Below are 12,345 nucleotides of genomic sequence, written 5' to 3'. Positions count from 1 at the left end.
AAAGGCAGGACATCTACCATGTTGTACTTATATACCTTGCATTCTGGTATTATTCATCATTATTGTCTTTGTTCCTTTATTGAATGTAATTAGTTATTACAGTTTTGAGTCTGAATCACTGCTGATAAGGAGTAAAGAATAATATGAAGCATTATTCTGTTGTTAGGTTTTTTCCTCCCTCAAACTGCAGATATTTTTCAGGCCTCTGATTGAGATTCCCATTTTCTGCTTTTCATAATTGCTAAACTGTCAACTTTAACAATTTAGGCCAGTTTGCCTCCCTTATGTGAATCATATATATGACATTAAAATGTTTAGCATTCTTAATACAAAAATCTATTGCCATAGAAACAAATATTATTCCAGAGTCAGGTCAGGTGAAAACTGTACATTTTCATTACAATACTGATAAATAATCACTATAGTATGAAATATAAGTATATTTGAAAGCATATATCACTTCGGTTTATTTGTAACTTCTCATCAGTGTTCTAAGTTGGCCTATTTTTTTTTCAAATGAAAAATCCCATTTCCTTTGCCTTTGAGATATACAATTTTTAAAGATTCCATTTAGCATCCTTTATTGCATTCCTACATCATAAAGTTATGCTTTATTGCAGCATAAAAAAGCTGTAAAATTAGCATCCTTGTAAACAACCTTCCATGCACACTGGTGAAGCAATATGTGATTTGTACTGATCTCTTAAATGTGACTTGAGCTTACAGTATCCATGATTTCAAATAATAATAATAAAAAAAGTACTAACCTAAGACAAGGAAGAAAATGATAACAAGTAAAAACAAGAAGTATTTTTCATCTACAGATATTTTTAGAAATTTGATTATTATGCTGCTAAATTCTAGATTAAGCTCTAAAATACAGAAATGTTATATTTTTATATGAAATCCCAAATGAAAATGATTTTATCTTCTTACTTTAATATTTTAACATTAATACCTTTTAGAAATGCAGAGTTGAAATATTCTGTGAACCCACCACCAAATTTTACTTTTAATTAAAATCCCTAAGGTAACACTAACGTGTGACTTTTCTTTATCACAGAAAATCATGTTTTGTCTTTACCTTCGAGAAGATTCCACCGTGTTCTCTTAGTGGAGTAACAATTACAACCGTCCCTAAAATTCACATGCAGCCCACTGGTTCGAAACTGTACTGTGGGATGAGTGTTTTTAGGGTTTAGACTCTGTGGCAACCAAATCAGAAATCTTCCCATGGGGAAAAGGTGCACTCCCAAAGCCTATAACAACCATTAAATTTCAAACCACAAGATTGATTTTGGTTAGTCTTCCAAAGAAAGCCTGTAAACTGATTCACCTGCAAGTTTAAAAAACACCCACATACTAGATTTATTGGGGGGTGATCACTTTGTAAGGTATATAAACGTCTAATCACTATGTTGTTGTACACCTGAAACTAATAAAATGTTGTATGTCGACTGTTACTGAAAAATAATTAAAACAAAACAAAAAAACACCACAACCACAACCTTCCCTCTCAGACTACTGAAGAAACGGTAATTTTTCACTACTAGTTAGTTTGGGGAAGTCCCCCAAGCGCGTGCCTAAATTTAAGGTTAGCTCGAACCAAGTATGGACGCTGAGAAAACCAGAGCGGCCCTGCGCAGAAAAGCCTGAGACGCGGCCAGGTAGTCCTGAGCTCGCTTCATGCCCTTTGCCCCCACCTGGGAGGTCCCGGGTATCTGAAGCCGAGCCTAAGCCTGGGGACACAGAGTCCGGGTCGTCTCTGCCGGATGTTCGCCCACGAGACCTAGGCCCTAGAGACGGAAAGAGCCTGGGCCTTTCACGTCCACTGCCTACCTGAGATCAGACGGCAGCTCTGGGCGACCTCTGTGGGCAGAGCTTGGGGTCCCCGGGCTCCCTTCACGGTGGTCTTTCCTCCTTGCCCACAGCCTCCCTGTCACACGCACACAGCCGCGCAAGGCTCGCCCTCCACTCCTTTGTCGGAGAGAAACCGTTCACCTGAGCAGCTTATCAACTCTCGGGCCCTACAATTAGCGCCTACAGCTGCGCTGCAGGCCCATCTCGCCCCGGAAGCCCTGGGCCAGCGCCCAGCCTCGCGACGCCCCAAGCTCGTTCCAGGAGCCTGCGGCCCGGCCTGCTCACTTCCAGCCTACGGGAGTGGAAACTGGACCTCCCAATCCCGAAGCTGTGCGGGAGCGCGCTGCCTTGCTGGCTGTGCAATCGGGAAACTGAACCCAAGCCTACTGAAGGGCGGACGCGCCCCGAACGCTGGGAGCCTGCCAATTGAGCGCGAATTGAGAACCCTCAGGACGAGCCCTCTTCCCGCCCCCCCATCCAAAGTCACACCAAAACCCACCATTCTCCATATCACATACCGAAAATGATTTTATTTTATCCATTTACATTTAACTTGATATAAACTTGTCCGGAAAAGTCAATATGCTTTATATTAGCTCAAACATTTATTAAGAAAACCAAATTCCATAAATAAGCACAGACAATAAGTTAAAACATATCACAAATTGACCAGTATGTAACAAGAATGCTTTATCTACACAAAACATCCTATTTAACATGTTTGTTCATTCTTCGAAAGCGCTTCTGTTCTCTGGGTTTGGATTTGACCAGCACATGCAGAAAGAGCTGATTGTGTTTCTCTGTACAAAGTTGCAGGGTTGTGGATGTCCCAATGCACCCATCGGCGACCGGCAGGGGCCAGGGCGGTGGCCGAGGGGCACGAGGGACGACATGACGACCACAAAACAACCAAGGGCACAGAGCAGCGAGAAGAAACTGAAAAGGAAGCAAACAAACCCCAATCCTGAAGGATCCAGAAAAGAGATGTGGCTTTTGCTTTTACAAAAGGAAAATTTTTCTTACATGTTTATTTTATTCTTTCTTATAAAGACTTATCAAAATGGGTAAGATCGCCTCTTCGTCATATGACTGCTTTAGTCTACTCTAGCCACCCAATCCACGGGCATGTCCCTCCTGAGAAGCCTTCCCTTCAATACCCACACACAGTTGTGCTGCAGAAAATAAAAGTAAGGTGAAACAAAAGCATTCTTTTTGCAAGCCAATAGAGGGTTGCCTGGAAGTGGCTGGGTGGACCCGGCAAGGGTAGGGTGGTGGAAGAGGAAAGAAAGAGGAGTTCGGAGAAAGAGTATAAGGATAAATCAAATATTATCAGCGGGGCCCTCAGATGAGGCGGTTGGTAGCAGATGCTTGTCCTCCTTTAAGACAAAAATCCCTAACATTGTGCTGTCCCTTGAACACGTCCATGTGAGACCTAGGTGCACTGTGTATGTGTGTGTGCGTGTGCGCGTAGTGTTTGAGAGTGAGCGAGAGTGCGAGTGTGTGTGTTTCTGCCCACAAACCAGTCCATTGATGTCTGATTTCAGATCCTGAGTCGACTCCCTGGTAAGTAAAATGGCGGGAAAGATGCTTTTTGCAGGGCGCGGGAGGAAGGGCGTGAGGCTTGGGAAAGAAGGGAGCGGGAAGGAGACGGCGGACGAGGGGGTCGTAGATGTCGCGTTGAAGGTTTGGGTGGGAATGACGCCAGTCAGAAGACCGGGAGGAGAGCGCAAGCACGACAAGTACGAGCAGGGAGGCCGGGGCAGCGGAAAGAGTGGGGTGAGGCTCAAGAGATGGGGTGGAGCGAGGAGTTGCGTGGCAAGGTTAGAAGGGCTTTGGGGAGAGGGGGCGGCAGGGCAGCGGGGCGACGGGATCAGGCGCAGGGGAGGCCTCGCGGGCTGGGGCTTGGGGTGAGCCCGAGCGAGCCGAGGAGGGAGGAGAGGACAAAACAAGACTTGGCGGAGGCCGGGGCCGGGGCAGGGAGTGGCGCCCCGGGCGCCCGCCCGAAGGGCCTCGGGGCGGTGCCGGGGGCGGAGCGGGCAGGGCGCGGCTGCACTAAGTGAAGCTCATGGAGACTGTGTGCTCTAGTGCCTTGCGGCGGAGGGAGGCGATGCTCGTGCCCCGCCACACGTCGCTGCTGTCCGGGGAGCTGCAGAGCTGCGGCGAGCCAGAGACGTTGCTGGGGCCGGGGAGGGAGGCGGGCACCATGCCGGGGAAGGCGGGCTGGTAGAGGTGCGACTGCAGCCCCGCGCCGTTGGAGCCCGCCAGGCTGTTGGACAGGCCCATGGAGTTGGGCGGCGGCCCTGCCGCCAGGCTGCACTGGGACAGCGACTGCGCCATGGCTTGCTGCCTGCCCAGCGCCGGCGGCAGCGGCAGCTGCGACACGCCCGGCATGGCGGCGGCCGCCCAGCGGGTGTCGTTGGCGTGGAAAGAGCACAGGCTGTCGCCCATGGCGGCGGCGGCGGCGGCGGCGGCCGACGGGAACTGAGGCAGGCCCGGCGTGGGCAGCAGCGTGCCTGGCGCGCGGAAGACGTTGGTGGTCTTCTTGCGCTTCTTCCACTTAGCACGCCTGTTCTGGAACCAGACCTGGAGTAGGCGGGGCGGGACACAGACAGGGGACGGTTAGGGAGCCGGCAGGGGCAGAGGCTTGAGTCTCCGAGAAACCCGCGTCGGATACACCCAGTCAGCCCCAGGCCGAACAAGTGCCATCGGCCCGACACGCCCCCACACCCAGCCAGAGAACCTGCTACTTCACCAGCTTGAGGCAACTGGTGCCCCTTGCACCCACCAAGGGCCGGCCCCCGAGGTCCTGAGCAATTATACCCCCGAGGGCTTACACGTAGTGCAAACATGCCACCGTCCGCAGTGTACACCACGGCCCTGCACGCTGGAACATTCCGTGCACGGCTTAGATGCACAGGTCTGCAGGCAGGCATGTGTCAAGACTGGACACAGGTGCACAAATGAAGATAAACATGTGTACCCATGTGGCTTAATAGCATGCCTTATGACACTGATGGGGTATAGAATTTTCAGAAACGCTGGAAATTTGGAAATTGATGAAGAGCCGTGCATGACATACCCAGTTTCAAAATCGAAAGACAAAGGAAAACCCTTAACGCCACGGATGACAGAGCGGAGAGGTTAATATGGTGATCCATGTGGGAAAGTGAGCGCCACTGAGCTACAGCATTGTTTGGGTCGCCACCGTGACTTTCTCATAGCGATAGACACTACTGACACACAAGTCTCCGTGCCTCCCTCGCAAACCTCTCTGAAGGCACCTTTATCTGGCTGTGCAGGTGTGCTCAATGGAACTTGCTGCCTGAGCCCTGAGCCCCCAGGGCCTTGAGTCTATTCTTTTGAAGAACTTACAGAGGATCCCAAATAACAAGGCCTCCAATTCTCTCAACCCTCACCCCCAAGTTTCATCTATAAACTGAAAGCAAATATTCTGACCATTACAAATTAAAGCAGGTCAAGTTTTAAGTTCGCACTAGTTATGAGTCCAATTAATTTTGCTAGACAAACCCATGTGCCTTTTTCAAGGAGACGTACTTGATAAAATAAACTCCAAATAAAAATAAGCCTCATACCGAGCCTTTCTTAACAGTGACCCTGGAGTTTCAGACCTTATCCAACAAATTTGCCTATGGATGTCAAAGTCACTACCACTGGGAAAGGAAGGGTTCTTCCTGAAAGATATCAATAAGCCGCCTGACCAAAGTAAACTTCCATCTCTCTGTATTTTAATTTGATTTTTTTTTAAAAAAAAAAAAGGCCCACATGCCTACTTAGCAGGCTCGCAGTTTAACATCTAGTCAGTTGGAGGTTTACTGTGCATAAATATAAATGATATGGGACACAGCTCAGGTACTGATTCAGTTTCCTCTTAGAATTTGGCCAACCTTGCAATTTGACCACCGTATTCGTAGCCAAAAGGTTATTCATCCGTTAATCCAAGCTCTTTCGTGTTTATTCTGCAGCCTAAAGTATCACGAGTAAAGAAATACCTGACCCGGTGTTCAGTAAGCTAACTATGCACAGCGGTGTGTACACACACAGGTGCAAGTAGAGACACACTCTCCGCTTACCGGTGGGAACGGGAACGGCATTTTACAATCTAGCATTCTGCCCACCTTTGGGCCGGCCCTGGCCTCCTCAACCATACCCGCACCATCGTCTGCTTTCTATTTCTCTTTTTTCTACCCCATTTCCCACATTTCTGTGTACCCTAGCGTCCAGATCGGGTAAAGATGCCGGGTCCCTTCCTCGCTAAAGCCTCTTCAGCTGGTGGCACGGTGGATTAATGAGGCAGCAGGGCCCCACCGCGGATTGAGCTGTTAGCAGCCTTGGGCAGAGGGTAACATCCAGGAGTCAGAGTAAGCACAGCTGGTAGACTTGCGGCCACAGGTCGCTTTGCATCACCTATCCAAGGCTGCACTGTGGGGAGTAGACCCGATGGAGCCATAGATAGGGACCGTGTCTGTGTCCAAAAGGTCCCCAAACCTCACAACACATCTGGATGTATTTCTAAAGATATCTACATTAAAGACCGGTTCCTACCACCCTGCAAGTGTCAGTGAACCCGCGAAATCTTTCCATGTTTTGGGCTGACAAGAGTGGGGAGGGACGGTGATGGGCTTGTGTGAAGGAATGAGGAAAGAAGCAAAAAATAATAATAAGTGTGTGTGGAGGGGGAGGGGGATTGTCCCGTAGAGTTTCAGAAGCAAACACAGCTGCCAGCAAGATTTCTGAATCTCAGGCACAGGCTGAAAAGAACAGTTGTTAAAGAACTAAATGCTATAGGAATAATCGAAAAATCGTGTCCAATTATGTTTGAGGGTTAGTAGTCAAATGATGGCTACAAAATTTTTTATGTTTCACGGCTTACTGGGGTTGGGAAAAAAATCTGCATGGGGTTTGAGCACCTCCGTTTCAAGCTATGATGCATATGTTTTTAAAATGTGAATGTTTCCACTTGAAAACTAGAGCATGACGGATTAAAATGCAGGCAAAACCTAGGGGAGATTTTGAGAATGCACAGATGACAACTTCAAGAAATATATTAACCACAGCCATGGGCTAACTTTGTACTCAGTTTGAAATGCAGCTCGTCTCAGAAAATGCTTAATACAACAGTGAGAATCTAATGGAGGTTGGAATTTAAAAAACCACTTTTGTGATATCTGCTGTTACAGTAATATAGACATACTGTAAATGTATTTTAAAATATATAGCCCGTTTAATTCACCACCTATAAATGGTTCAGAAATAGAGAAAGAGAGGGAGAAAGAGTGAATATTACTTTTCCCCCCTCAAAGCAAACGCTTTATGAAGATCTCATTGGAATCCAGCAAATGATTAATGTGAAGATTTGGGAGGAAATCTGGGGAGCTGTATTAAAGCCTAGATCTCAGGTTCATTTCGATCAGCCAGCCGTGAACTCTGGGCCGAATTCATTACACTTTAATAGTGCTGGGAGAGGAAGAAAATGCAATTTCTCATTCCATTAGAAAACTAGAAAATACTCTCAGCTTGTCCCCCTATTAAGATGTGGCAGGTGACAGGGCCATTCTGGGGGACACGGTCAATGGAATTACAGCACATTATTTTTGTTCGTATAAAATATTGAAAGGCAAGCCTGACTGTGCAGAAGTTATTTCACTGATTTGGTTTTTATGTAAATAAAATATTGAAAGTTAATTAATCCGTGCTAGAGACTAATGATTATGCTTATTATATTGCATTTGATCGCATAATTTGCATGATTCTCGCATTGCTGCTTAATAAGCCATCCCAGGTTATAAATAATTCTGAAATTGGTTTCTAATAATGGCATGCTATAAAAGGAATGGTTTTATTACACTAGCCAGAAAAGGGGAGCAATATCAGACATGGAATTGGCCTCTATGTGAGTGGAGGTGCTTTAATAAATACTTTAAAGTATGATATATACCAGACATAGATAAAAATAAATATGTTGGATCATTTAGTCTTGAATCAGAAGGCATCTTTAAAAACATACAATTGCAATAAATTAAATATTTAGATCATTTTTAATTCAGTGCAGTGGCCCACATACTAAAGAGAATGTGTGGCAATCTGTTAACGATAAAGAAATCTATGAAGTACTCATCATATAAGAACATAAACCAATTACTATTTAATTTGAATTTGGTCAAGGAGCAATGGTACAGTGAATTGTGAAGTAAATACATTTTCCATAAATTATTTTGCATTACATTACATAATGTTAATCATTTTGAAATGTTAATTAAAAAGGTTATGTTGATCTGATTACTTTTTAAACTATGGGACATTATTTTTTAAAATATTGAAATTGCCATTCTATTAAATTGTTCCTATCAGCAGCCTGGAGCTATTATCTTTGGTTGAACATTATGCTAGAACAATTAAAGTACTTTGTCTCTTTCTTCTTTATTATTCTTTTGTGTACTTTTTTGGGGGAAAAACTGTTTCTATTACATAGTTTGTATTTTATTTCACTTACAATTTCTTCTATTAAAAGAATCACTGCATTAACCTTTGGAAGATCTAATAAAGTTTAATAGACCTCATTTTCTTTTTTCATAAAGTCAGTTGTCCAATTATATTTTATTTGTGATTCTAAGTTCTATTTTAATCTAAACTAATTACCAGTCTGTCTAGGTTAAGCAATAAAATTTTACTTTTAAAACAAAAATTATTAGTAGTATTTCTCTCAAGGGACAAAAAGCAAATTTATGAATTTTGAAGCTACAAAATTCTAACAAGCCAATATTATCATTAGCAGTAATGGAAGTGTTAAAATTGTATATTTCTGTTAAGGTTTCAACTAAACTTCAGATTTAAAAAGAGACGTGAGGCACAAATTTTTAAAGAGCATTACTAACATATATCTGTACATTGCAATTAACATTCTTTTGGTGCTCAGTATCAATGGTCCATGGTTCAGGGCTTCCAGAGTTCACTAACGAAACCACCCAGACTTATATGGAGTAATATTGTTAATATATGTTATAGCCTGAATATTATTTTGACTACTTTAAGTCTCCAATTACATTCATTTGCTGACTATTTAGAACAGAGGCATACACAATTTTTCCAGACTAACTTTAAAATGCTCAATGGGGATCGAAATATTCAACACTGTGATTATGGACACCTTTGTCTCTTACTTCTTAAGTCAAATGTAAAGCAACTAAAATCTTTAAACTTAATTTAAACATCCAGAGCTGAGGCTGACACCCGGGATAACGGACAGAAAATACCACGTACAAGACAGGAAAGAACATTTTCAGCACCCTGGATAGTTCGAGATTAAGTGCGGGTCTTGGAATCTCACCTACAGCACCCCACGCCCATGAAATATTTGATACGTTTTCATCCTTTTAAAAAGCGGGAGTGGGGTGAGATTCATTGATCTTATGCTTTTATTCTCCAGTTTCCAGAAAAGTTATAGGAGTGATTTTCTAAGTTATATATAATTTACAATTTGGAGGGTGGTTGGACAAGAACAAGGAGTCAGTAATGATTTTGTCTACTACTTGTCAATCTTTCCTGCCCTAAATGTCCTGTATTCGGATCGGATATCCAAAACAGAAAGCCATCATTTTTTTCCAGTTTCTTTAGGGGAAAACCAAGGCTCATAGATGGTGGGGATTGCCATAGCCGCCCCCAGTACATTGGTTGACCTCCAAAATTCGAATCCTTTGCAAACATCAAAGCTAGGAGTATTTTGCCTGAGCAGCAGGAAGGTGATATTCAGGAGAATAAAGCTACACCGTGAACCCCGGGGGTGGGGGGATCTCTTTTAAAAGGCGCTTATCGTGCCTTATTTTCCCCCCTTTTTGTGCTTTCTGTGTAATTGTTGCATTCCTCCATTTATCCAGACGCTTAACACAAACTCATTAGGGGATAATGGAATACTTGTCGATAACGCGAGCTAACGTGGAGGTGAGCGCTCGGCTTACAACCTGGGAAAGGCAAAGGCTGGGAGACTCAGAGATTCCCTTCTCAGGAGCAAGGAGACCCTAGCAGTCGAACAATGCCGGCTTCGCTTTTGAGGCGTTTCTACTACGCTGTGGCTATAGCGGTGGGAGATGGATGCCCTGCCTGTCTGTAGGGGACGGCGGTCGGGCTAGTCTCCAGGCAGAGGGACTAACTCCGCCGAGGAACGCGTAGGCTTCTGAAGCTCAGCCCAGGATCCCGGCAGGGCGAGGAAAGACCCCTGCTTCCTTTGCCCAAATCCTCCCGCTGCCTCCTTGTGTTCTGCCCCGGCGCCCACGCCCGGCGTACCTGCACTCGGGACTCGGTCAGTCCAATACGCAGCGCCAGCTCCTCGCGCATGAAGATGTCGGGGTAGTGAGTCTTGGCGAAGCTCCTCTCCAACTCGTTGAGCTGCGCGGGGGTGAAGCGCGTTCGGTGGCGCTTCTGTTTCTGTTGGCCCTGCTGCTGGCCGGTTTGGCTGGGGTTTGGGCCTCCTTGAGGCCCCGGCTGCTTGTCCGGGTCCTTTGCGCTCACTGCCAGCGAGGCCGGCGTCGAGCCCACAGTGGTGATGTCCTCCCCGGGCAGCAGAGTGGCTCCCTCCACTGGGTCGGAGTTGGGCGCTAGGTCCCCCGGATGGCCCCCGGGGTCGGAGCCCCCCACGCCCAGCCTACATTTCACCGCCTCCCGGTGGCCCAGAAGCTCGGCGGCATCTTTCATACCTGAGGAGGCAAGGGGATCGCGATCACTACCTTCCTAGCGATGCCAGGAGAGAGTCCTTTCCGCGCACTCCTCCTGCAGCCCCATCCTCGGCTCCCTCCGCGCCCACGTTCGCCCAACGGAAGAAACTCCAGGAGCGGTCGGCTGGGCTCCCCAGGCTTTGGACAGCCGGGCTGGAAACCCATCTCCGGGCCCTTTCCCCTCTCTCTGCGGCTGGCTTTCGTAAGCAGCACATGCTCTCGTCTCTCCCGCAACGAAACACTCCCAGTCCCGACAATGAAACATCCCTCGGAGTCCCTTTCAGGAACCGTACCCCGGGCGCCCCAGAAACCCGAGAGCATATCCAAGAGGGAAAAAGGAAAGAAAAGAAAACGATTCCTGGGTTGCTGCCCCACCTGCGTGCGCTTAGGCAGCCTGACGAACTCTACCTCCGGCTCTCAGCCGATTCCCACTCACTTTTGGAAGACGAATATGTCTCCAAGCCTTCCACCCCCCGAAATCAACTGAAATCAGCTCCGCCTCCCCCTCAAATCAGAGAAAGTGTTTGGAAAATGGAGTCACATCCATCAACAAAGATTCCCAAACCAGAAACTCAGACAGCTTTAAAGAAACTCCAGTAAAGTCAGTAGACACAGCAGTGAATCAAACTTTAGAGAATTCAACTTCTCTTTCCGGAGAAATAAAAGGCGCGTTCCTCACAGCCATTGGCAATGCTGAGTCTTATGCAGGCGAGGATGCCTGGGAGGATGAATTTGGCTTTTCTCCTTTCTCAATGAGCACACAGCAAATCCGCTTCGGCTGCAACGGCTTCTTCTTTATGCCAGATTTTTACAAACTCAACCATACTTAGACCAGGAGAGAAGGAGATAGTGAAGAGAGAAAGGAAAAAAGAGGAGAAAGAAATCTCAAATTAAAGCAAACAGAAGGGGAAAGAGAGAAAGAAAAACACCTCCAAACAAATTATCATGAGGTAGATCACATTTCAAAAAATAATAATCATAAGGGGGAGGGGGAAGAGAAAAAAAGTAGGAAAAACAAAAAGTAACATTTCCCAACTCATTTTTCTGATCTACATATTCCATGGATTTTTTAAAAAGACGATATTAAATCAAATTAAACTTTAATGCAGCACAATTACTTTTAAAGAAATTAGTCCATTTAGGGCGCATTAAGGTAAAATAAGAAACAAATTGACAATTTCCTGCCCAGGCTTCTCCTGGCTGCCCGGGCGAGAGGCGCGCACTCACCTAGCCTGGCGTCCAGGAGGTCGGCGTGAGACAGCATCGCGCACCGCTCCAGGGCGAAAGCTGTTCCCCCCCAAATTTTAGCGGCTTTAAGTTATTTAAAATAGATATAAGCTATAAGCTATACGATATAGACATATAGATCACCTAAATGAAAGAAAATTCGGTTTGTGGTTAAAAAGGGGGCTTCTTGCATTATAATGTCCTTTAGAGAGACGGGGAGGTGCTTAACAGTTGAATGAACCCGTGAGCAGCTCGGCGAGGGGACCAATCAGGAGGGCAGCCTGCAAATGTCAGCGCCCGGAGAGTCCCCCACTCCGCCCGCCCGCCTGCGCCCGCCTGGTGGAGGCGGCGGTGGCAGCTCCGGCGCTCCAGCCCCGAGCAGCAGCTAAAGCAGCGACGGCCGCCTCGGTCTCGCCCTGGGCTTCTGAGCCCGGCCTCGGTTAGAGCATTTTCTCCAGTCACGCCTTTCCTCCTCCTCCTGCCCTGCTCGCTCCAAAGGCGCAGCTGTCTCTTTGAGCTAGGATCTTCCTGA

At 46.4% G+C, this 12,345-nt stretch overlaps 1 protein-coding gene across 1 annotated transcript; it reads right to left on the bottom strand.

Annotated features, from left to right (window-relative positions):
• Nucleotides 1-2,370: 2,370 nt before the first annotated feature.
• Nucleotides 2,371-12,012, bottom strand: LOC107497222 (orthopedia homeobox). Its single transcript, XM_016118824.2, has 3 exons — nucleotides 11,814-12,012; nucleotides 10,159-10,568; nucleotides 2,371-4,443 (listed from the first exon to the last, which is right to left on the bottom strand). Exons 1-3 carry the CDS (start codon nucleotides 11,848-11,850, stop codon nucleotides 3,913-3,915), a joined length of 978 nt encoding a protein of 325 aa, XP_015974310.1. The 5' UTR covers nucleotides 11,851-12,012; the 3' UTR covers nucleotides 2,371-3,912.
• Nucleotides 12,013-12,345: the final 333 nt, after the last annotated feature.

Source organism: Rousettus aegyptiacus, unplaced genomic scaffold, assembly GCF_014176215.1.
Source record: "Rousettus aegyptiacus isolate mRouAeg1 unplaced genomic scaffold, mRouAeg1.p scaffold_m13_p_8, whole genome shotgun sequence".
NCBI lineage: Eukaryota > Metazoa > Chordata > Mammalia > Chiroptera > Pteropodidae > Rousettus > Rousettus aegyptiacus.
The sequence above is the reverse complement of the archived record's forward strand: the minus strand, read 5'-3'. Positions and strand labels throughout refer to the sequence as shown.

What these genes read in the sequence shown, in the direction of transcription:
- LOC107497222 (XM_016118824.2), bottom strand. Translation starts at nt 11,850, where the DNA reads ATGCTGTCTCACGCCGACCTCCTGGACGCCAGGCTAG. An exon ending in CCTCCTGGACGCCAGGCTAG is followed by an intron (nt 10,569 to 11,813) that starts GTGAGTGCGCGC and finishes TTGCCTCCTCAG; the next exon opens with GTATGAAAGATGCCGCCGAG. An exon ending in TGACCGAGTCCCGAGTGCAG is followed by an intron (nt 4,444 to 10,158) that starts GTACGCCGGGCG and finishes CGCCTACTCCAG; the next exon opens with GTCTGGTTCCAGAACAGGCG.